Below are 24,046 nucleotides of genomic sequence, written 5' to 3' on the forward strand. Positions count from 1 at the left end.
ATGCTGCCTTTTCTTGTTTGGAAGCTCCTTTGTCCTGTTGTTCTACAAAAGAGAGTCTTACTTTGTTACGGTGCTCAGCTTCACAGTCTGGTCCCAGTTCACCTTTCCAGCTTCTTGTCCCGGTCCCTCCTTCCCTACCCATCTGGCCAGCATGACACTCACCTTAAAGCCAGATTTAACTCACTGCATGGTGGCCCTGATCACTAAAGGTAGCTTGCTGACTGGGGACAGTCCTCATGTCTACACTGTAGAGAAATTTAAGAGAAGGCAATTTGGGAGTGCTCCATACACAGATCCACCAGTACACATAAGATACTTGGTTTCTCTGTTCCCACCTTTCAGGGCTAAGTATCACCATCATCATCCTTACTTTCTGGCAGGTGAGATTATCTGCGTCTCCTGTATCATGTTCATCCAAACACAGGTTTCCCCAGGCCCCAGAGTTGATGAGGACCAGACTTTTATCAGCAGCGTTAAACCTCATTGTTGATGTCCAAACTGGTCATCATAAAGTGATACAGTGTGCTCACTTGGTAAAGAGTCCACCTGCCAGTCCAGGAGACCTGGGTTTGATCCCTGGATCAAGAAGATCCCTGGGGAAGGAAACAGCAACCCACTCCAGTATTCTCGCCTGGAACATTCCATGGACAGAAGAGTCTGGTGGGCTATATTCCTTGGAGTAGCAAGAGTTGGACACAACTTAGCGACTAAACCGCCACCATACTGGTCTCGTTTGCAGCATCCTGTCCCCCAGCAAACAGGTTCATCTCATAAGATACTGAACAAGGCATGTCTTCTTGACATCACCCCAGCCTCCCGGAGCAGAGGCAGTCAGTCCTGGCCACCTCTGGTTTCTGCTGCACTTACCATGGTTCTGTGATTTTATCATTTATTTATCTGTCGTTTTCTCTAGGTCAGTTCAGTCACTCAGTCATGTCCGACTCTTTGCACCCCCATGGACTGTAGCACGCCAGGCCTCCCTGTCCATCACCAACTCCCGGAACTTACTCAAACTCATGTCCATCGAGTCAGTGATGCCATCCAACCATCTCATCCTCTGTCGTCCCCTTCTCCTCCTGCCTTCAATCTTTCCCAGCATCCAGGTCTTTTCCAGTGAGTCAGTTCTTCTCATCAGGTGGCCAAAGTATTGGAGTTTCAGCTTCAGCATCAGTCCTCCCAATGAATATTCAGGATTGATTTCCTTTAGGATAGACTGGATGGATCTCCTTGCAGTCGAAGGGACTCTCAGGAGTCTTCTCCAACACCACAGTTCAAAAGCAGCAATTCTTTGGCACTCAGCTTTCTTTATAGTCCAATTCTCACATCCATACATGACTACTGGAAAAACCATAGCTTTGACAAGATGGACCTTTGCTGGCAAAGTAATGTCTCTGCTTTTTAATATGCTGTCTAGGTTGGTCATAACTTTTCTTCCAAGGAGCAAGAGTCTTTTAAGAGTCTTTAAGAGTCTTTCATGGCTGCAGTCACCATCTGCAGTGATTTTAGAGCCCCAAGAAGGTGATGGGACTGGATGCCATGATCTTAGTTTTCTGAATGTTGAGCTTTACGCCAACTTTTTCACTCTCCTCTTTCATCAAGAGGCTCTTTAGTTCTTCTTCACTTTCTGCCATAGGGTGGTATCATCTGAATATCTGCAATCTTGATTCCAGCTTGTGCTTCCTCCAGCCCAGCATTTCTCATGATGTACTCTACATATAAGTTAAATAAGCAGGGTGACAATATACAGCCTTGACGTACTCCTTTCCCAATTTGGAGCCAGTCTGTTGTTCCATGTCCAGTTCTAACTGTTGCTTCTTGACCTGCATACAGATTTCTCAAGAGGCAAGTCAGGTGGTCTGATATTCCCATCTCTTTAAGAATTTTCCAGAGTTTGTTGTGATCCACACAGTCAAAGGCTTTGCCATAGTCAATAAAGCCAAAATAGATGTTTTTCTGGAACTCTTTTGCTTTTTCAATGATCCAGCAGATGTGGGCAATTTGATCTCTGGTTCCTCTGCCTTTCTAAAACCAGCTTGAACATCTGGAAGTCCGTGGTTCACATACTGTTGAAGCCTGGCTTAGAGAATTATGAGCATTACTTAACTAGCCTGTGAGATGAGTGCAATTGTGCGGTAGTTTGAGCATTCTTTGGCATTGCCTTTCTTTGGGATTGGAATGAAAACTGACCTTTTCCAGTCCTGTAGCCACTGCTGAGTTTTCCAAATTTGCTGACATATTGAGTGCGGCACTTTCACAGCATCATCTTTTCGGATTTGAAATAGCTCAAGTGGAATTCCATCACCCCCACTAGCTTTGTTCGTAGTGATGCTTCCTAAGGCCTAGTTGACTTCACATTCCAGGATGTCTGGCTCTAGGTGAGTGATCACACCGTCGTGGTTATCTGGGTCATGAAGATCTTTTTTTGTACAGTTCTTCTGTGTATTCTTGCCACCTCTTCTGAATATCTTCTGCTTCTGTTAGGTCCATACCATTTCTGCCTTTATTGTGCCCATCTTTGCATGAAATGTTCCCTTGGTATCTCCAATTTTCTTGGCGAGATCTCTAGCCGTTCCCATTCTCTAGGTAGTAAGCACCAGTGGAGCAAGGTTTGTGGTTCAGTTGCCTTTTGTATCCTGGGTGCTGAATGAGCACACAGTGGGTGAAAAGCAAATGGCTGGTGACTGGCCACTGATGGTCACTTAGCTCACCTGAAGCTAACACTCACACACAGGTCTTTACACCCTGCGTCCTGCGTGCAACACACCAGTAATTATTGAACAGAGTGTGCTTTGATGGGTAGGCTTTGGCGCCCTTCTTGGAGCCTCCTGATCCACAGTTCTGTTTCCCCTTTTGATAGTGCCATTTGATCATTTTTCAGCGTCCACTTAAAAGTGTGTGACGTTTGTTTTCTTACCGTCTTCTGCCTTGAGGGAATGTGTTTTCTTTTTGTTAGGAAAATAAATACCCCTGGCGTGTAAAGCAAGATGTATCATGGGACTTGGTGTTCTGAACTCTGAGCAGGAGTGGAGACAGTGGTGACGCAGGCCTCCTGCCCGTGAGGACCTGGTGTCCTGCTCCTACACCAAGAGGCTGGCTGCGTGTCCGCGTTTCCCCCCCAACTCCTCCGCCGCTGGCTGAATTTGGCCCCGAGATCCCCGAGCAGAGGTGACAGGGCTCCCCCGGGTGTTCCCGAGGACACCCTGCTCTCCACGCCCATCTCGCCGCGGCAGCCGCAGATGCCGAGGGTCTCTGAGAGCTCGGGCGCCGCAGGGCCCGAGACGCAGCGGTGACCGTGGTGCCTGCCCGCGCAGCCGCTCTGCCTGCTGCGGCCACACCCATGGGGGGTCTGCAGGGGCCGGGAAGCCTTTCCGCAGACTCGAGGGTGTACCTTCCAGCTCACTGATTCCACTCCTCCCCACCACCCCCACATCTCCCCGTTTCCACTCACACTTCCTTACCGTGTGTCCAGTCTCAGGACCCCGTCCCTCACCCTTTGCTCTCGTTACCCATCCAGGGAAGAGACTGTGACGGGGACTGCCGTCTCCAGCCTGCCGTGTCTCGGAAGGAGCCCGGAGTCAGGGCCTCGTCTGCCTCCCCTGCCCCGGCCGGGTGTTCACCCCGCCCCAAGCCCTGCCCTGGCCTCGCTCTGCTGCCCAAAGGGCAGGAGGAGGAGGATGAACCTGAATAAGGTGCCTGAGGCTCCTGTGTGATGGGCGAGGCCCGTGGGGTCGGGCCACGGAGACTCTTCGCCGCGCGTGTCTCAGTAAGAGACGTGTCTGCCACGGCAGACCCTGGAGACAGTCAGCACGCGGGTGTCAGCCCGGGATGAGAAAGTGCCATCGCGGCGCTAGAAGCCAGTCCACAGAGTGACTGCCAGCCCCTCGCTACTCTGAGAGAATCCCGTCTCTAAGCACCAGAGCATTCAGACGTCTCATTTGCATCCCCTCGCCTGGCAGCTGTGTCGTAATTTAAACCCCTGCCAGCAGAGATGTATGGGTCACCGTGTCAGGGAGCACAGGGGTGGCCATTACTGCCTTGAGTTACAGCCTGGTGGTGCCCGGTCAGAGTTAGCTATGAGAGACCAGTGATAAATTCCGCCTTTCCAGGGGTTCTGGGGACAGGGGAGAGGAGAGGGCTAGTTTCTCATATTTGAGGTCCTTCTAAATCACGGTGCTGACGTTTTATTTAGAGAACTTGCGGCATGCAGTGCGTATGTGGGATGCGCATTCCTTCCATTTTTCAGTTTTGCATTCTGAGAGCAGCTTGTGGCGGGGCCTCTCAGCTGCTGGCGGAGCATTTGAGCACAGCTCTGCTGAGCCAGCGTTCCCACGGGGGTGCTGGCTTACAGCCCACCCGGAGTCGGTACCCCCTGTAGCCTTTCAGACGCAGGAGAGCGCGTGGGATGGTATGGACTTGTTTGGAATCCCACATGGCCACCCGCTCAAAACTTGATTTTTCTGTGCCTTGGTTTCCTCATCTATAAAATGGAATAACAGCTCCCTTCCTAGTTGCCCAGCAGGGTGACTACAGAAGTGTGATGAGATGGCGTTTGGGAGACGGTGGGAATCTTCCAGGCCTGCGAGGATGGGCATTACTGAGGAGAACTGAACTCTGCCAGAACAAGGCCTTGCAGTCACTGTGCATTTATCACCTCTTTCTTAAGATCGGTCTCCTAAAGCAAAGCCGTGTGTGTGTGCAGTGTCAGTTTCTTAAAAGAGTGTCATAAGTGTGTGTGTGTGTGTGTACGTGTAGATTTATAGATGTATATATATATTTTTTCCTGCTTTAAAGACAATCTCCAGCTAAGACCTGAAATTTACTTACATTCTTTTTCACATATTTGCCTCTGTGTCTAGCATGAGGAGAGATGAATCAGATAAAATATTATTAGTTCAGGCTTGTCTGCCCTATTTGACACCTCCCTTTTGATGTTTAGCCAGAGTACCGCTTGCTCAAACATTATTCGGTGGTTATAGACTCTTCAGTCCCTTTCTATTTATGCTCCTGCATCTGACTCTGAATTCCTTGTAGGGGACATGAAAAATGGGACTTCTGGGACCTCTGAGTATCCAACAACAGTTCTTAAATACCCCTAGGCATCCCTAAATTGAACATCTAAAATAAACATGATTTAAAAAAAAAATGTACCTAATGAGTATATTGTAAAGTTGTAAAAACAAAATGACATTAACAAAACTTTTTTTTACTCTCATGATACATTTAGAATTATAATGTTCTTATCACTGCAGTTGCTTAGGGAATTTCTAAAGTCTGGGTTGCAATAAATGCATCATAAATTCTAACTATAATTCAGATTGTTCTCGTTAATGTTTACATTAAATGTAATGGATGGAAAGTCGTCCTAAGACTAAGCATGACTAAGAACCTGGTTTCTGCTGCTTTAGGCTGAATCCTTAGTAGCTTTGAATATGCTTCTGCTGAGCTGTGGGCTGACTCAGAGTGATAAATATCTGTGAGGGCCCCCAAATCCTCACCGTCAGTCCTGTGAAACTGGAAAGTCATAAAGATGCTTGCTGAGCATGCTCTTTATTACATCAACATGGAAGCAGTTATTAAAATACTGAGGTGAAAACTATTCCTCTTCAACTGCTGAGAAGTTGAGTTCACAATCGAGAAAGGTATTTCAGGGTCACCCTTAAAATGTGCCTATTAAGATGGGGGTCATTGGCATTAGGAAGGCCTGAGTTCTTGATGTTTTTTTTATTGAGGAGTTTATAAATCACTCCCCATCAGTAAGTATCAGACTAATGGACGATGTCATTAATGTGCTTATCTTGAAAAAATGTCATTTGCTAAATGTTTCTCTTCCTTTAGTAAGTAGTGATTTAGATGAAAATCTGGTTCAGTTCATGTGGGATACAAGGAAACACAAACAAATATGTTTAAAATGTAAAAGCAGAGGAAAGATATGACATAAGTACATGTTAGGTTTTTGCAGTTATTTCAAAATTCAGTGTTTTCAGAATGGACATCTAAGAGGCAAATAGCTTATTAAAACTCATATGGTCAGGTCTCAGATTATATCCCTATATACACTTGTTTGCTTCTAAAACCACCCATTTAAAATAACTTACAGACTTTTATCCCATAAAGAAAGTCTGCTTATATATAAAATTAATTTTTCTGAATTATAGAACCACCATGTGTTCATTGTAAACATTCTGGAAACTTCTGAGAAGTATAAAGAAAAAAAGTACAGTAACCTATAATGCTGCCACCTAGAGTAAACTTAACATTTTAGGGTATTGCTATATATATATATATATATTTGTAATTTTGAATATTCCTTTTTCTTTAATACATTGAATATTTCCCATAGGATTACTATTTACTTGGATTACTATTTACTTGAATTGTGCTTATTAGTGACTGTATCATATCACTGTAGGGATTTGCTGTGATTTATTAAATCATTAACCTGTTGGCCACTTATGTTGCTTCTAGTTTTTAAAAAACAGAAGATGAATTCTGAGGTTGGCATTCTTGGGTATAACCTTTGGATCCATCCCTGTTCCCTTACAGCAGGTTCTTAGAAGTAAATTTACAGATCACAGGTTATTGAGGACATTAAGAAATTTACATAGGACTGCCATACTTTCTAGAAAAGTTGCTTCGATGTCAGCAAACACATCACATCCTCACCAGCATTGTTAAGCCTTCTCCAAGATGATGATCCACCTGATCTAATCAGCCAGTCCTTCCAGGAAGGAAGGAACATTCACCCAGTCCTGATCTGAGCTTCATCTCATTTCACCCTCACACCAACTCTGTGAGCCAGGGACCCGTTGTTGTCCCATTTCACAGATGACGGAACATGCCCAGGGTGAGTGAGGGGGTGAGTGAGGGGCTTTCAGGGGTCAGGTCACCAGACAAATGGGTGGAGTGTTTCATCATGCAGGCTTGGGCTGTCTCATCCCAAAGGTCCTTTTCTTTCTAGATTTCCAAAGTTCTCCTCTAGGTTGTATCACTGTTTATACTCCTCATTGTCTAGAGAGCAAGTCCTAATTGTATCTTCTAAACTAAACATATGAGCTGGAGAGTACCTAGTACTTTAGTGGACAACCTCTAATGAACTCCATTTCTGAGGCTCTCAAGTACCAACCCCCACCCCCACCCCAACACACACACAGTGAGCACACAGCGGAGGTCAGCGTCCTGCCCTGAGGCTCGGGGGCCTCTCAAGCGAACCGGGTAAGCAGCCCACCTCCACCCCTCAGCATGCACACATGTTCATTCTACTCCTAGCTAAGGGACTTTTTGCAAATGTAGGAAATTTTTTTTTCACATTTCACACAATCAAAATCACATGCAACATCTCTAAAAAGAAAAATTAGAGCTTTAAAAAGCAAGAGAGGGAAATTCCTCGATAGTCCAGTGGTTGAGACTCCGGGGTTCTAATGCAGGGGCTGCAGGTTCGATCCCTGGTCGGGGAACTAAGATGCCACATGGCCAAAAAATCAGAACACAAGCTAAAAAGCAGCAGAGATTAGCCATGGCATTAATATCAGAAGGAGAGGTTTCTTATGATTTGTTGGGAAATGTATGTGTGTCATTTCAGCCCAATTCCAGAGGCTCCTCGCCTTGCAATCACTGAGGGAAAAACTCTTCTGATCATTCACTGCTTTCTGTTCCAGGTGTGCGAATATCCTGATGGGACCAAGTCTCTGAAACTGGGAGACTTCGGGCTGGCCACTGTGGTGGAAGGCCCGTTGTACACTGTCTGTGGCACCCCGACTTACGTGGCCCCCGAAATCATTGCTGAAACCGGGTATGCCTCCTGGGGGGTTGGGTTGGTGCTTGAACTCTGGGAACAGGTATATTCGCCACAGCTGCTGTGGATTCACGTGCCTCCCGGGAGCATGGAGGGCGGGAGAGACTGATCCCTGCACCGTGACTTTGATCCCAGGAACTCCAGTTTGCGCTTGTACTTCCAAGAGCCCTGGGCCTAGTCTTCTGTCCCAAGGCCAGTCTTGGAATCCAGATAGTGGTGAGGTTGGGAGGAGAGCAGACACCTTTGTCCCAAGGGTAGTTCATTCATCTGCATGCAATGAGTGGTTTGGTACTGAAAGGCCTTTTCCCCTAACAAACAAAGGCAAGCACTCCAGCCCTGTGGAGGGTTCGTGGGAGTAGCGTCCTGTCTCCTCCCACCTGCTCTGTTTCCCCAGCTATGGCCTGAAGGTGGACATCTGGGCGGCTGGCGTGATCACATACATACTGCTGTGTGGATTCCCACCCTTCCGAAGGTCAGTGGCTCTTCAGGTGACCATATTTGAACTGTAAACTCTCTCCCTTTGATCGGGAAGCAGACATTCTACTCCTGGCAATTAGTACCAGAAACAGGTCAGTAAAAATGTCAGTAAAAAATTGTATAAACATACCTTTCGGTTTTTAATCTTAATTTACAACCTATTAATGTATATTCTGCGTCTGCGCTTCTGATGTGCAGCCCAGGCCTTTGCTTTGTGCCTGGTCCCCTGGGTTTCCCACGGTCATTCTTCCATAAAACTCGCCCCGTAGCCCAGTGTCTATGATTTCCATTCCCAGTCTTTTTCAAGAGGAGTGTGATTTAAAGATCCTCGCCAAGCAATCTGATCCTCCCAGGTGTAAGACTTTTTCTAGTTCTTAAGGGTTGTCTCTTCTACCTAATTTGACAGCTGTTTTTTTAACAACTCACTTTGCAGAGCATTTGACCTGGTTCTTGTAGACACAGGGAGCTCTTTCTTTTTCAATTACTTTTGTCCATTCACATACTATTGAGTTAGGAGCGTTACAAATACTTGTGGCATTAACAGGCCTGGGACGAGCAGATCGACCCTTGATGACCATGCTCTCACCTGCTCGGAGGACAGATGCCTGCACACGGGGTCAGGGTGCATGATGGGGACCCCCCCCAGCGGTGTATGAACGGGGGGCAGGCGGGGATTCCTCGTAGTGTCTCTCTTTACCAGTGCCATCTCCCTCGGAAGCACATGAACACTTTGAAGCCGATGTTGATCTCATGATGCACGTTTGATTATTTTCTTCTGACTTTTCTTGAATGCTGTTTTCCTTTTAGTCTTTTCTTATGGTCATTTTACAACTAAATGGGCCAGGCATCGTTCTAAGTTCTGGGAATCGAGCAGGAAACAAAACTTATTCTGTACGGCCCTCGTGCTTACAGTGTGTATTCAGTGAGTGAAAAGCAGATTTATTTCTTCCCTCTCTCTCTCCACGTTTTATTATAAAAGCTTTTTAGTATAGAAGCTGTATTATGAAAGCTTTTTATTATAGAAGCTTTATTATAAAAGCTTTTTATTATAAAAGCTTTCAAACATACAGAAAAGTACAAAGATACAACGTTTATCTTTTTTTTAAACGATCTATTTTTTAACACCGGGTCTTGGTTGTGGCATGCGGGATCTAGTTCCCCGACCAGAGATTAAACCTGGGCCCCTGTATTAGGAGCGTGGAGTCTTAGCCACTGGACCACCAGGGAAGTCCCTAATGATCAATTTTTAGTTGAGTTGAATGGTTGGTTTTGTTTTGTTGTGTTGCTTGCATTAAATACAGGAATAACACAGATGTCAGCCTCTACTTTTGAGAGGCTTGTTGGTTTGAAAACACAGCAGGAGAATATTGATCAGGCAGAATAACTGAACATGAGTTCATGCCAAGTTGAGGGCAGGCTCAGCTGAGGACTGGAAATCACGGAAGGTTTCATGAGAGATGCGACATTTGAGTGGGACCTTGTGTCCTGGCGTGGCTTGGGTTGCTGTAGGTCGAGGCTCTTTCCGTCTGGCCATCCATCAGCATCATGGTTTTCCATCAAGGTCATTGCCAAGGTGGGTTATTCAGACTGAAGGGTAGGACATATCTGTTCGTTGTTACTGAATAATAAATTTGTTCTAAAAGTAGGGGTATGAAGCATTCTGAGCCATTCTCTTGCCCTGGGCTGGCTTAGTGGGAGCCCGAGGTCCAGTATAGCTCACTCACATGCCTGGAGTCGGCTCAGTGTCAGCTGGGACCACAGATTTGACTTAGCCACGTGCCCTCCAGCATCAGAGAGCATGGGCTTCACATGATGGTGTGACCGCTTCCTCAGAGCAGCCAGAGAGAGCAAGTTCCCTGCCCGAGTACCTTCCCGATGTCTGCTTGCTTCACATTTCTTGATTAATGTCCCACTGATCAAATGAAATCAAATAGCTAAGCCTGGGGTAAATGTGGGAGAAGTTTGTGTCCATAGAAGGGGGGCAGTAATTTGTGGCTGTTTTTACAGTCACATGGTGCCCCAGCTGGTTCCAGTGATGACTCGCTTTGGGAACCGGTCAAGTGCAGAGCATGGTGGGGTTTGAAATAGCAGGTAACCCAAGGGCCAGGGGCTTCCCTGGTGACTCGGTAAAGAATCTGCCTGCCAAGGCAGGAGATGTGGATTCTATCCCTGGGTCAGGAATAGCCACTGGAGAAGGAAATGGCAACCCATTCCAGTGTTCTTGCCTGGAGAATCCCATGGACAGAGGAGCCTGCCGGGCTACAGTCCATGGCATCGCAAAGAGTCAGACACGACTGAGCGACCAGCAACAACAAATCTAAGGGCCATTGACAGCAGAGTCTCCCTCCTTGGTTGACCCAAGTTGCGAGCAGGTGGGAACAGGTGTGGAGGAGCAGCTGTAGAGGAATGTGTGCTCACAACTCCCTCTAGTGTTCCCACTTGCCAGTGCAGCCTAGAAGTTTGTTTCTTTGACTTCCCTTTTACTGTGCAACAAAAGAGTGACTCAGATTAACAATATGTATCTACTGTGACTTGTTACCTTGTTCTCTCTGGGATCTTCAGATCAGTCTGGCTAATCAAAAGCAGCAAAAGTACATTCTGAAAGCTGCTGCCTTAGAGGTTGTATTCAGAAGCTGGTCCTATAACTCTAGATGGCTCACCTCTGAAAATGTTTTCCCTCTCTCATATCATGTTGTGATGAAAGAAAATTTATTATGTTACATCTTAGTTGTGGAAGCATCTTCATAGCATACAGAGACTTTCTGGATAGATTTTGTAACCTACTCTAATGTAAAATATTTACATATTTTGTATTTCATATATATCAAACTATGGAAATGGTCCTTTAAATAATGATAAATGACTATGGATTAAGATTAAGCAAATCTGCATAAATTTGCTTCTAAAGTAAAAGTCTTTCAACAGCTATCTCAAAATATTTTCATTGTTTTCTAAAAAAGATTAATTGAACCCAAAGCTTTTTAATTAAAATTGTTCCTTGGAATTGACAGTTGAAGCTTCTTTAACTCTGGCATCTCCCATTCTTCTTTCAGGATTTTCGGGCATTAGTCCTAGGCTGACATGTAATACTTCATTGTTACTGAGAAGAATTTTGCTTTTCCAGGATTTAGGTATTGCCTAAGGAAGTCTGTTCTTAGGGCCACTGATAACAAATAATATTTGCCTGACTATACTGAGATATTTGATGTTTCTCTTAAACACACACCCACACCCCCTTTAAATGAAATGTTTTGCACATCATTTGTGAAATAGCTTACACCATTTTTCAGGTTACCTCGTCTGACCTTTAACACCTCAGCACTGGAAAGAGTGTGTGCACAGAGTCTTTGGCTGTTTTCAGAGTTTTTCTTTCTGGGCACTTCCAGACTTATAGCACTATACTGTCTGAGAATTAAAAAGTGCTTGAAGCATCTCAGCCAGACTGTAGCGTATAAATGTGTTAATCCATCCAGGGGAGATTTAATCAGAGGGACTTTTATTCTGTGACGACTGAGAAGGGTGACTTCTTGGCAGGTCTGCTCGGGCGAGGGCCACCTGGAACCCCAGGGCCCTCGCGGTTCACGGCACGGGTCCTCCGGGGGCCCCTCTTAATTGCCCAGATCCTGGGGCTGTGTTTTGACTCAGGCTATTTTGCCAAGAACCTAAATCCTGCAGACACACACCCAAAGTTTTAGCTGTTTGTTAACCAAATAAAGACCCGTGTGTGTTAACAGAAGCTGTTTGAGATTCCCGAAGAAGTCCAAGAGGGAGATGCATGCCGTCACAGAGAGGAATGGCTAAAGAGAGTGATTCTGGAAATGGGTGGCTTGCTATATCTTCCTCTAACATTGTCTCCTGGGGTCCTGTGATGTTCTGAAAGTTTCTGTAAAATCCCATTGTGTTTTTAGGCACATTCTTTATTCATTTTTAAGGAGAGATGAGCTGAATTAAATCAGTAGAGAGGTAACAGTGAAAAGGAAAGAACATTTAGACACCTAGAAAGAAACAGTCTGTGTTCACTCGAAGAACATCAGTTTCTCGGGGAGCAGGGCTTGGGGGCATTGTTCGCCTTGCCTGCTGACCTGGCCTGACCTGGGTTGCTCTGAGTGCTGCATGACATCACGAAGCCGCAGTGTTGATTCCGCTGAGCTTGGTTTGATGTAATGAAGGTTCACAGAGCTCACAGACTCTGCTCTTTTTCCTAGAACAGGAATGACGCAGCCACCTCATCACACAGCCCCAGAGCCTGTCTCTGGACACTGGCCTGAATTATCTGTTTCTAGGGATGCCACACTCACCACTGCAGACCCTGGAGGACTGGTAGTGTGACCAGGCTCCTGTGCAGGAGGCTGGGTGGGGTCCCACATGAGCACCCTGCGCAGTGCGTGGGGCTGAGGCAGTCTGTGGGGAGCTCCAGGAGAAACGCTGCATCCTTGCCAAGTGATCAGGGCTTCCCTGTTAGCTCAGTTGGTATAGAATCCATCTGCAGTGCGGGAGACCTGGGTTCAATTCCTGGGTTGGGAAGATCCCCTGGAGAAGGAAAAGGCTACCCACTCTAGTATTGGGCTTCCCTGGTAGCTCAGATGGTAAAGCATCTTCCTGCAATGCGGGAGACCTGGGTTCGATCCCTGGGTCTGGAAGATCCCCTGGAGAAGGAACTGGCAACCCACTCCAGTATTCTTGCCTGGAAAATCCCATGGATGGAGGAACCTGGTGGGCTATGGTCAATGGGATCGTAAAGAGTTGGACACAACTGAGCGACTAACATTTACTTAACACTTATTTGCCAAGTGAGACTGAACTTCCACTCCTGGATTTTGATCTTGACTCCAGCCGCCCATCCTAAGTTTTCTTCTAGGCTTTGCCTAGAGAGCCAGTGACTTGCTTTTCACTCTGGACATTGATGTGTCCACCAAGGGAAGGGGCCATGTGGCTGTGGAGATGCAGTTTTCTGGGAGGTAAGGGATGTCCAATTTCCTGAATTTTTCGCAGCAGGATTTCCGCATTTCCCTGGCACTGTCCATCAAAAATCAAGTTGTCTTTTATTCTTTAGACACTAGCTGTGTGCAGGTGCCCCTGTGAGAGAGGCAGGCAGGGAGGGATGCCCACCTCGGGGGCCTCCACCCCTGCAGTTCCAGTGGACGTCCTCAGATGATGGGCTTTTTCTCTCAAACTGAGCTTCAGTGAAAGTCAGGTTTCAGTGGGGAGCGTGTTCCGCTGTGAATGTTCATCCAGATTCTGAACTCCTTATAACGTTCCCATGTGTTGGCTGCTTCGCTGCTCTTTGGCTGTTTTGTTGGGAAAGTAGAAAGGGGAAGGACAAAGGAGATCTGACTCGGGTTTGCTGCTTTTCCCCACTTACTATTATGCCATGAATGATTGAGGGCAGATGCTGAGCTTCGTTTTTTTGAAATGAGGACTTATATTTTTTGTGGCTTCCATTTTTTTCTTGAGTCTTTGTTTTTTGTGGAAAAATACATGTGACATAAAATCTATCCCTTTAACCATTTGTAAGTGTACAATGTCAAGTGTTAAGTGGTATTAAGTACATTTAAACCATTGTGTAACCGTCAGCACCACCCATCTCCAGAATATCTTCCCACGCTGAAACCCAGTGCCCGCCAAACAGAGTTCTTGCCTCACTGCTCCTCTCTCTCTGCCCTGCTCCTCCTCTCTGCACCATCTCCCCTCTCTCCCTTCTCTCTGATTCCCAGGCCCATGGAGATGTTCTCTGGGAGAGTGTGTCGTCCCAAACGCAGTTGAGACGCACAGCCAAGCTGTGAAATGCCCACACCAGAGACGCTGGACTCCTCTGTCCCCCGCTCCCCGTGAGCATTTTATCACAAAGCCGAGTGGTGACGCTGCCTCTTCTGTTTCTCTGTCCCTGACTCAGTGAGAACAACCTCCAGGAAGATCTCTTCGACCAGATCTTGGCTGGGAAGCTGGAGTTCCCAGCCCCCTACTGGGACAACATCACAGACTCAGCCAAGGTATCCATCCTGGCCTGGCTCTGGGGGCGGCGGCGGGTCGTGGGGTCCTTGCCTGTCACGGGGGCTGTTGCCACTCGTGTTGGTCTGTCTGGACGTGTGGCTCATCCCACAGTGCGGTGCCTGAAACACTTCGCTGGACTCTGAAAGCTGGCCTGGCTGTCTTCCCAGTGTGCTGAGGCCACCTTCTTAGGGCTTATAGACGCTTCTTTAAGCCCTAAACTTGTGTCCCTTCGTTTGCTCGAGAACTGCGTCATAGACCCCCTCTGCCTGCAGGAGTGGCCCCGTGAGGCCGGTGGCATTGCCAGAAGGAACGGTCCTGCAGCCTTGTGCTGCGGATGATGGCCGTGCCCAGAGCTCTTAGGAGGGAACGCCGTGCTTTGCGTAGACTCGGGTGAGACCTCTCCTCCCGGTGCTGCTGACGTGGCGGCCGTACCTGCCTGCCTGCCTTGGAGGCCTGGGGAGGTGGAGGTGTGATTGCTTTTGTGTCCAAATACCGAGCAGCTGTGTTGGCTGTTCTCTCACGTACTCGGTGCAAACTCAAGATTTCTGTGTTTATTGTTAGTCAGCCCACTTTTGTCCCCTCTGTCCTCTCCGTTCTTTCTTCCCAGGAATTAATCAGTCAGATGCTTCAGGTCAATGTTGAAGCGAGGTGCACAGCAGGACAGATCCTGAGTCACCCCTGGGTGTCCGTAAGTACCCACGTCCCCAGGGAACCGACATTTTTGTGTCCTGTGGGCCACAGCGGGCCTCCTCGCCCGGGCTGTGGTGCAGACCGAGTTCTGGGTCCAAGTTCTGTGGTGGATTGAGCGTCCTCTTCCGTAAGGAGCAAGCAGCATGCAGCCTGCTCTCTAGGAGGACGCAGCTGGCACCAGGCTCCCTCTGTGAGTGACCTGGCTCATCACGGTTGCTGCAGGCCGCAGCTGCCTCACCTGTGAGGTGAGCGGATTGGCCAGGATGCTCTCCGAAGACCTTTTTCTGTCATCCTGGGGTTTGAGAGGCTTCAGCACTTGCCCAGAGATGAGCCTGTGTCAGAGCCTGATCTCTGCCTTCCTGGCACGTGGTCCGGGGAGCGCGCCTGCTCGCTCCCGGTGGGGCGGGCGGGAGCCGGCGGAGGATGTGTGATGTTCGGGGATTCCCTCCGAGTGCGGGCAGTGCCTCGGGCCCGGGGGAAACAACCAGGGGAGTCTGGGTCCCCCTCAGTCCTGGGAGCCTGGGGGCAGTGGCATTAACTCAGGGGCTTTTGCTGACTTCGGGGGCTCCCTCTGCACCTCTGCCACCCAGGTTCTGTCCCCCACATTCTGACAACTCCATTCAGACTCTCTGTTAAGTAACTTAGTTCTTGGACCAAGTAGCTGAGATGCCACATTTTTTTACTGAGTGATAAAGACCAGACACTACCTGCATTCTTGATTAAAATGATAATATTGATGTTTCCATGGGCAGGATGTGTACTAAATTAGGTGGCATTTATGCTGTGCAGGAAGGTCTCTGAGCCCTGCAGAAGGTCCTTCTGCCCTCTCCTCAGCCCACTCCAGACCTCAGGAGGGAGGTGCATGGTCGAGGGTCTTTCTGGGGGGTGGAGGACCGCCAAATAGCAGTCAGTATTTTCAATTACTTGACTTACATTGTTCCCCTGATCTCATGGCTCAGACGGCCCATTAGGAGGAGATGGCGGGAGTGATGGATGGAGTGTGACTGTTGAGGAAGAGTCAACGTGGACCTGAGACTCAAAATTGGTGTCTTTGATTCTTTTCTGTAGGATGACGCCTCCCAGGAGAATAATATGCAAGCTGAAGTAACAGGTAAACTCAAACAGCACTTTAATAATGCGCTCCCCAAACAGAACAGCACGACCACCGGGGTCTCCGTTATCATGGTAAGTAGAGCAGATGGTCCGCCCTTGGGCAGCCGCAGGCCCGGCCTGACTGCTCCGCTGATAGGGAACCCGGTAGAGTCAGTGGCCCAGTGCTCCCCTCTCGGGGCCCTAGGTGTCTCCTGGGCCCCTCCGTCCACGGCAAGAATGGCCTGGCATGTGAAGGGCACCGTGTGGCCGGCTCCCAGTCCATGGGCCCTGGGATCAGAGGTTGTGCAGGTTCCAGCCAGGCCAGCCTGCAGGGCCCAGGCCAGGGTCCCCTCCTCTTCTCCTGGGCTCAGTGGGCCCTGGGCTGCGGTGTCTGTCCCAGCTCTGCTTCCCCGGCAGAGAGGGCTCCCCAGCCAGGCGGGACTCGCAGCCAAAGGCCACGACTCCCTGACCACTCAGGCCTTCACAAATAGATTATTTGAGCTCTGAATGATTCTTTGGGACTGGGGATAAGAAACAGCTAGAGTTAAGCAAATTTTCATTTTTTAAAAATCAGTATTTTGTGATTTTTAAAAGTTCTCAGAAGAATGAAAAAAAAAATTGGATTTTTCAGAGTTGGTAAAATTTTCTGAGAAGTTAGTAACACTGATCCCCATATTCTGTCAGATATTCCTTCTAAAATGTTTTTGAGGCAGCTTACCTAAATCCATAAACACAGCAAATGGAAAACAGCATTAAAGTACGTGAAGTAACATGAAAGTAGGTCAGGGAGGGGGAGAAGATGGCAGAAAAGATAAAAGTGAGTCAGAAGTGTGGTTAGCACCTCCCACCAGCTCTCCAGACCCTGGTCCTCGCTCCTGTGAGCTGTGAAGCTGGCCCCTGTGGCCCCCACTGCTCATAGGATTGGGGAGCAGCAGGGGGCTGCCTTCCTGGGGAGAGGCAGGCTTTCTCTGGAGGTGGGGACCCAGGAGCCGGACAGCGGGTAATGGGCCTTCCCCCGCCCCACCCATCACTCTGGCCTCGGGACAGACCCTCCCCCTCTGGAAAGGCTGCTTTCCTACCCGATGGGAGGAAAACAGTCGCTTGTTCTCCCAGCACCTCCGATCCTTCCCTCGGAGGACTGGGTGCAGGTGGGAGCCAGGGGGAAGCCCGCTGCTCTGTCCCTGGCTGGGGGGACCGCTCTCTGTCCTGGGGACCCCTCTCCTCCTCCCCTGCCAGGCTGCTCTCCCTGCTCCAGCCCACGGGCCAGGCTGCAGGACCCCGGGGGCTCTGGGCCAAACGAGCGGGAAGGCCCCTTGAGCTGTGGTTTCCCCAGGATCTCAGCAGTGTCCCGCCAGAAGCCTGAGACAGTCAGAGTTGTCACAGAGACCTCTTCTCGCAGCTGAGAGCCTGCAAGAGGAGCTGTGCTGCCTGAGCCCACAGCAGGAGAACCTTCTCAGTGGGTCACCGCCGCCTGGAATAGGGTCACAGCCCTGCCGCCAGCCATGCTGGGAGGCAGCTCCTGGGGAAATCTAGAAAAGCCTGAAACATCAAAAATTGCCACATTCACCATGTAATAAAACACCTTAAGAGTTAGCACACTTTAATAACCACACGCGAATTCAGCTTCCTAGTCTCCTAGAGGAAGAAGCTTTATAGGATTCGCCCAGAGCTCAGGAGAGCTTCCCCCTCATTCCCTGGGTCACCTGACAACTCACGGCCCAGATGTGGGCCCACCAAGGTTCTGGAATGATCGGCCCTTTTGCCTTTCGGCCCAGTACAGGCTCTGTTCTGGATGAGGACAGTCCAGGCCCTCTCAGAACCTACGTCTTGTGGTTTACAAATGGCGTTTTTCCATTTGCTGATGAAGTTCAATCATTCAGTGTCAAACTCCTGACCTTTAACAGGATGTTTGCGTGAATGAACACTGCTTTATTATTTGTGAGTCGAGCAGTGATTGTGAGCGTTGTGTGTTCACGTGTGTATTAAGTGTCTTGTTGGGCATGTTGGCGGGGCTCCATCTCACCCCCTGTTCCCTACATAACTCTGCAGCTCCTTAGCTCTGGGGAGGTGCTGGCTGACCCATGAGGTCCAAAACCCATGGGGGAATCAGGAACACTTGTCTCAGGAGGGACCAGTTCTCCATGGCCAGAAAGCCAGCCTGGGAATCGGGCTTGTCCCACGCAGGCCTCCATGGGGAGGGGAGACATCCTCGCCCACAGAGGCCTGGCCCGGTCATGGTTGTGTCGGGGCAGCTTGCGGTGCTTCCGAGTCATCAGTCATCCCCGCCCCCTCCCCCTTCACCATTGCCGTGTGTCTGTGTCCTGCCCTTGGGAACAGGTTCAAATGTTTTCTTAAAAATCACTGTTCACAGACAGCTCTTCCTGGTATGTATATGTTCTTTCTCTGGGGCATGTGCGGCTCAGGTGGTTTCCTCCTGATACAATAGCAGTGGAAACAGGGTACCCGTGTCCTGCGGCGGGACCCTTCAGTTGGGATTTGTTGTCTTAGAACCCCCACAATTGGAGCCTGGGGCTCCGGTGAGAAAACGGTAGGACAGGAATGGTAAATAACGGTGAGAAAGTAAAGCTGATGCTGTTGTCTGCGTTTTGTTTGACAGTTTGACATGACAGTTTGAGAGGCACTTCAGAGTTTCACTGTGTCCCCCGCTGAGACTCTGGGGACCCCGGAGCAGCGTTCTGGTATTCACCGTGCTGAGCTTCTTCAGAGCGGCCTCTGACGCTCAGCCCCTCTTCTCTGCATGCTTCTCTCAGACTCGGACAGCAGTGTCCAGCTCTCAGCTTCTCGTGGGTGCCTACTGACACCCATTTTGGCCAAACACGCCCATGAAAACTTTACTTAAAACTCTTCAGCTTGCTTCCCAGACCAAAAGCTGGTGAGGGCACGGGAGGACGACCCCAGCCATTCTCCTGCTGAAGGGTGTCTTGCACTGAGGTGCAAATGCATATCTTTTAGTGGATGACAGCGTAAGATGGGAGCCTTTGGGAAGGCTTTGGCTCTTTCTCCAAGTACATCTGCAAGGAGGCACTGTCCTCGGTAAGACAGTGTACAGTCAGCTAGGCTTGAGGTAGGAGAAGGCTAGAGTACAGGGTTTTGGTTGAAGTTGGGCCTGTGGTTTCAGATTGCACCTGCATTGGCCCTGACTTGTCCCGAGAGGCTTACGGAAGGACCCTGCACCTGCAGAGCGGGCTCAGGGCCTCGCCCAGAAGAGGCCATCTTATGGTGGAAAAGGGGATTAATGATAAGAAACCCCTTGTGGCTGCATTCTGTAGCCTCGGAGCTGACTCGAGAAAGTATGGATTCAAGAGGAGTGCTTCCTCCCTCAGGGGACTGTGCTCCTTTCAGGGGCACGTGGGGAAGGATTGGGGCTTGAGTTAGACAAAACTGTTTGGACTGTGTTGCTTCTGTTGAAAGTAAGTCCAGTTTCTGTCCCCGCTTCTCTCCTCCCTCCTCGCGCCTCTCCCGCTGCCTGCATTGCTCCCCTCTGGCTTAGGTCCAAGGCCATGGTATGTACTAACCGCACCGCTCTGCTGCCTCCCGCAGCACACGTTCATGGTCTCGTCGGGAAGAGAAGAGGAGAAATAACCCTGGGGATGTTGGTGTCTTCCGCCCAGGGGAGGCTTTTGGGTGGAGAACACCGGAAGAAGCCTCTCTGCGCTTTCCGCGTTTTCCCTGGGGGGGTGGCCTGGCCTCTGCTCACCCTCGGTGCTCCGCTCCGAAGCGTGTTAAGGCGCAGGGCTGAGTCTCTGACTTGGCTTTTCCCGTTACCTCTTCTCCGGGAAACAGAAATTGCCCTTGGCAATCGCTGAGTGTTCAGGAAGGGCCTGTGGAGAACACCTGTCTTCCAGTCTGCACCAAGGGCCCCGCAGGCAGCTGCCCAAGGCCTAGGAAGCCCCCGTTTGTTCATATTTTCTCCAGGCACTTTTTTCCCCTCCTGGAGTCCTGGAAGAATCGATGGTTCCTTTCCCCGTCAAGGTGGTTAGAGGACAAGAAAAGGACTTCTGGTCCACATGCCTTTCAGCTAAAGGTGCTGAGAACTGAAGAGCCCCGCTTTTGGAAAACCCAGAGAGAGGGCGCCTGGCCTGGCCTCCCTGGCCGAGCGGCAGTCATACCCGGTCAGAGGAGGAGGCAGGCAGGCCAGGTCCCAGCTCCCGGCTAGGGCCAGAGAGCAAGGGGACATCTGTACCCCTGGAGCAGGGGAAAGTGAGCGGTTAGTCACTCAGTCATTTCCTACTCTTCGTGATCCCATGGACTGTAGCCCACTAGGCTCCTCTGTCCATGGAATTCTCCAGGCAATAACACTGGAGTGGGTTGCCATTCCCTTCCCCTGGGGGATCTTCCCAACCCAGGGATTGAACCCTGGTCTCTTGCATTACAGGCAGACTTTTTTTTTTTTTTTTTTTATCGTCTGAGCCACCAGAGGGAGCAGGTCACAACCCTTGGGGGTGTGAAGACACCCCACAGGAAGAGAAGGCCAGGGAGGAGATCTGGGGGGTGGAAAGATGTGTGGTGTTACACCCTACACTCCCAGGCTTTTCAGATTACCGGCAGCCAGTGTGGCGGTGGTTTCGGGGCGGGCGAGGGGGAGGTATTATGGATGACATGACTTGACCTTTCCAATCTCCCGATGGGGAATCTTTTTTAGAGAAGTTAGCAGTCCGGTGCCTTGCTTTCCCGTGCGGTTTGCTTCTTGTCTAGGACGCTTCTGGGCTCAGATCCCCCAGGCTCCGGCCGGGGCAGTGGGAGCAGAGGCCGCGGTGAGGGATGGAGGGACTGCTGGGCTGGCCGGGGGCGCCGTCGGGCCCCCGCGTTACTTCTCCTCTCCTGCTCCCGCCCTGCATGCTCGGCGCGCCCTGCTCGCTCGCGGTGCTGGGCGCAGGCGGCGGGCTAACGTGTCTCCCGTCTCCTGCTCTCTCCCCAGAACACGGCTCTAGATAAGGAGGGCCAGATCTTCGGCAGCAAGCTTGGCGCCGACGGCGGCCGGCCCGGCCTGGAGCCCGCCACCCCGGCGCCCCCCGCGCCCCCGGAGCCGCCCCCGCACCCCGGCCCTCCTGCCCCCGCCCCGTGCAGCGAGCGGGCGGGGACCTGGCGCCGCCACCGCGACTGAGCGCCCGGCGCGCCCGCTGCCCAGCGCATCTCCGCACACCGCCCGGGCCCGGGGCGCGCCTCCGGGGCCTGGAGGGGCCTGTAAGCCTCGGCTTCGGGGACGGTCCTCGGAGCGGCTTCTTGACATTTTCCGTCTTTTCAGTTCAGTGGACAGTGGACGGCATCGCCAGGAGACTGTGCAACTTCTATCCGGAATCCAGCGCATTTTTATAGAAACGCTCTGGATGAACCAAGATGTCTATTTAAGTAAACTCGGAGGGCTCCTTTTTTTCTCTCTCTTACAAACAGCTCAGAACTGTATCTGTCCCTTTGTGGGCACCCTTCCTCTGCTGCCGGGGGTCGGGGGCTGGCTTCCTGGAAGTCCTGGTCCCCCAGTGGACACCCTGGTCCCAGCGCTCAGCCCATTTCGGGGTCTCCCAGGTGCCGGGCACGGGGCTCACGTAAGAGGACACTGGGTCTGGACTTGGGCACAGGCCCCAGGAAAGGCCGCTGCTTCCTCCACGTCTCTTCCCACGTCTGTATCGGAAGATGCCCGGGGCGTTGTCCTTGGGGCTTTTTGAGGAGAGGCGTGTGCATGTATGTCGCGGGCAGGGCTTCCTTCTCCCGGTCCGACTGCGGGCAGGGCAGGACCGACGTGAGCCCCTCGGAGCCCCCGTCTCCCTGCTCCATCTGCTCCTCATCGGCGGCGGGACAGCCCCAAGAAGCGCGGGCACGGTCGGGACTGGGCAGGAAGGTGCCTGCAGACGTCCTCTGTTACTAACCTTCTGGAAGGCTGCTGGCAGTTTTTCCTTTTTTCCACCTCCCTGCTGTTTTTAATGATTGTACATACTCAGTGTATTTGTCTTCCCTGCTCATCTTCTAAATGGGTGAGCCTGTAGTTCCTTCTCACTGTTAGACTTTTGCCCCCTACAAGTGTATCCAATAAACTCTTCCTTCCTGAGAAGCAGTAGTCAGGGTGGGCAGAGGTTCTGTGTGGCTGTTTGCGTCGCAGTGTGTGGTCAAAGCGACACCCCCCAGGGCCAGATTCTGGAAGGTACCAGTGTTGGCTTTTGTGTTGGGGACATGACTGGGGGGAGAGGTGCTTGGGAAGAACACGTGGAGGTGCCCCTGGACCCAGGTATATTTGATTACAGGTGCAAAAGCACGCAGCAAAGGCTCCCAAGCCAACAGGGACCATCAGTGTACAGCACAGGACTCTAGGGGGGCCAGGGACGGGAAGGTCAGGCTTTCTAGGAAACGGGGAGTCACGGCTGCCATTCTTGTTTCTCTGTGTCTGTCTCTCTGACAGACTGTGCCATCTCTCGTCTCTGCTTTTTTCAGTGTATTTTGGCACTTGATTTCTGTTCTCTGATGACAGCTACTTGCTTGGGCTTAGCCTGGAACTGCTCTGTCCCCAGCTTCTCAAGTCCATATAGCTCCACGGCTTGAACTCATCTCTTTTGGCTCTGGATCTCTTCGTTCACATTGCCGTGTGATGATTTCTCCCTGGGCTGAGCCAAACCAGAGGCGGGTGACAGAAAGCAGACGGGCCTCCCGAGTGTACCACGCCAGGGGATGCAGGCTTCAGGAGGAGGGTGGTGATGGGCAGGTCCAGAACATTCTGTCGCTTTCCTCACTAGTTAAAGAGCAACATTTTTTTTTTTTTTACAGCTTCTAATAGAAAAATGTTAATGAAAGTGAAGAGGGACTTCCCAGGTGGTAAAGACTCTGCCTGTCAGTGCAGGAGACACAGGTTGGATCCTTGGGTTGGGAAGATCGCCTGGAGTTGGAAATGGCAATCCACTCCAGTATTCTTGCCTGAAAAATCCCATGGACAGAAGAGCCTGCTGTGCCACAGTCCATGGAGCTGCAGAGAGTCAGACACGAGCGGGTGAGCATGCAGTGGAAGCAAAGAGCTAATGTAACAGGAGAAAAATGAAAATGGAAGAATGATGGGGTGACCCCATTGCTTGAACTGCGAGGTTCAAAGACATTTGCCAAAGACTTAAAATAAGTGGCCAGGGCAGTGCCAGTCACAGGTGACAGGACGAACCCCTCTGTCCAGCACGTGCTCCCACTCTCTGTGCCACACTCGATGGCCTAGGGACAGGAGTTGCCCAAGTCCAGGGTGGGGGTATGGCCTCGCAGTGACTGAGCAGCTCTTCAGTACATACCTTCATCCCACAAACACCCAGAGTGGTGAGTGGTGGTCAAGGAACGAGCCTAGAAGTTAGGTGACACACCAGGGTCACAGACCTGGCAGGAGACAGAGCCACGATATGGTAAGTGAGGCCCGGGTACCAGCGGCCAAGGAAAGGCTCTGCCAGCACGAGCAGGTTGTTCCTTTGCCCACACATTCAGCAGACATTTATTTCTTGTGCTGGTCTCAGGATCCAGACTAAATGCAGGTACCCAACTACCGGGTTCCTCCACTCCTGCCCAGTGAGAGAGGCATGGGCTTGGGTTCTCTTCATTCCCTTATTCCATCAGGGGCATCCTGGCTACAGAAGGGAAAGCAAGGGAAGCAGGGACCTGCTGACGTCACGAGGGGCGCCTGCGGGGCTCAGCCACGGGTAAGCCTGAGTCTGCCTCTCTTCCTGAGTCAGGAAGATTCCCCTGGAGGAGGGAATGGCAACTCACTCCAGTCTTCTTGCCTGGAAAATTCCATGGACAGAGGAGGCTGGCAGGCTACAGTCCATGGGGTTGCAAAGAGACAGGCCCGAGCAATTAACAATTTCACTTTGTTCAGAAAGGTTGCCACGAGATGAAAGTATATGGACTATATGGATTGTAAGCATTTGGCATCACTCCCCCCAGAATACGGGCATGAATAAGATTGTGAAATGTGAATCAGGAGACAGTGAGGACAGACCCAAACAGATGAACCATACTAGAAGAGAG

At 50.5% G+C, this 24,046-nt stretch overlaps 1 protein-coding gene across 6 annotated transcripts in view; it reads left to right on the forward strand.

The window, feature by feature from the left end:
• Nucleotides 1-22,115, forward strand: part of DCLK2 (doublecortin like kinase 2) — a 185,729-nt gene extending 163,614 nt beyond the window's left edge. For 5 of the 6 annotated variants that reach the window (XM_081544011.1, XM_081544012.1, XM_081544013.1 and 2 more), the window contains 6 exons: nucleotides 7,656-7,789; nucleotides 8,187-8,264; nucleotides 14,163-14,259; nucleotides 14,868-14,948; nucleotides 16,019-16,135; nucleotides 20,982-22,115. In XM_081544011.1, coding sequence (XP_081400137.1) covers nucleotides 7,656-7,789; nucleotides 8,187-8,264; nucleotides 14,163-14,259; nucleotides 14,868-14,948; nucleotides 16,019-16,135; nucleotides 20,982-21,167 — 693 coding nt within the window. In that variant the 3' untranslated portion in view covers nucleotides 21,168-22,115. Of the gene's footprint in view, nucleotides 1-7,655; nucleotides 7,790-8,186; nucleotides 8,265-14,162; nucleotides 14,260-14,867; nucleotides 14,949-16,018; nucleotides 16,136-18,659; nucleotides 18,742-20,981 lie in introns of all 6 variants that reach the window. The other variant, XR_014069343.1, reaches the window with a different exon arrangement.
• Nucleotides 22,116-24,046: the final 1,931 nt, after the last annotated feature.

The sequence above is a fragment of the Giraffa tippelskirchi genome, chromosome 11 (assembly GCF_054371585.1).
Source record: "Giraffa tippelskirchi isolate mGirTip1 chromosome 11, T2T-mGirTip1v1.2.pri, whole genome shotgun sequence".
NCBI lineage: Eukaryota > Metazoa > Chordata > Mammalia > Artiodactyla > Giraffidae > Giraffa > Giraffa tippelskirchi.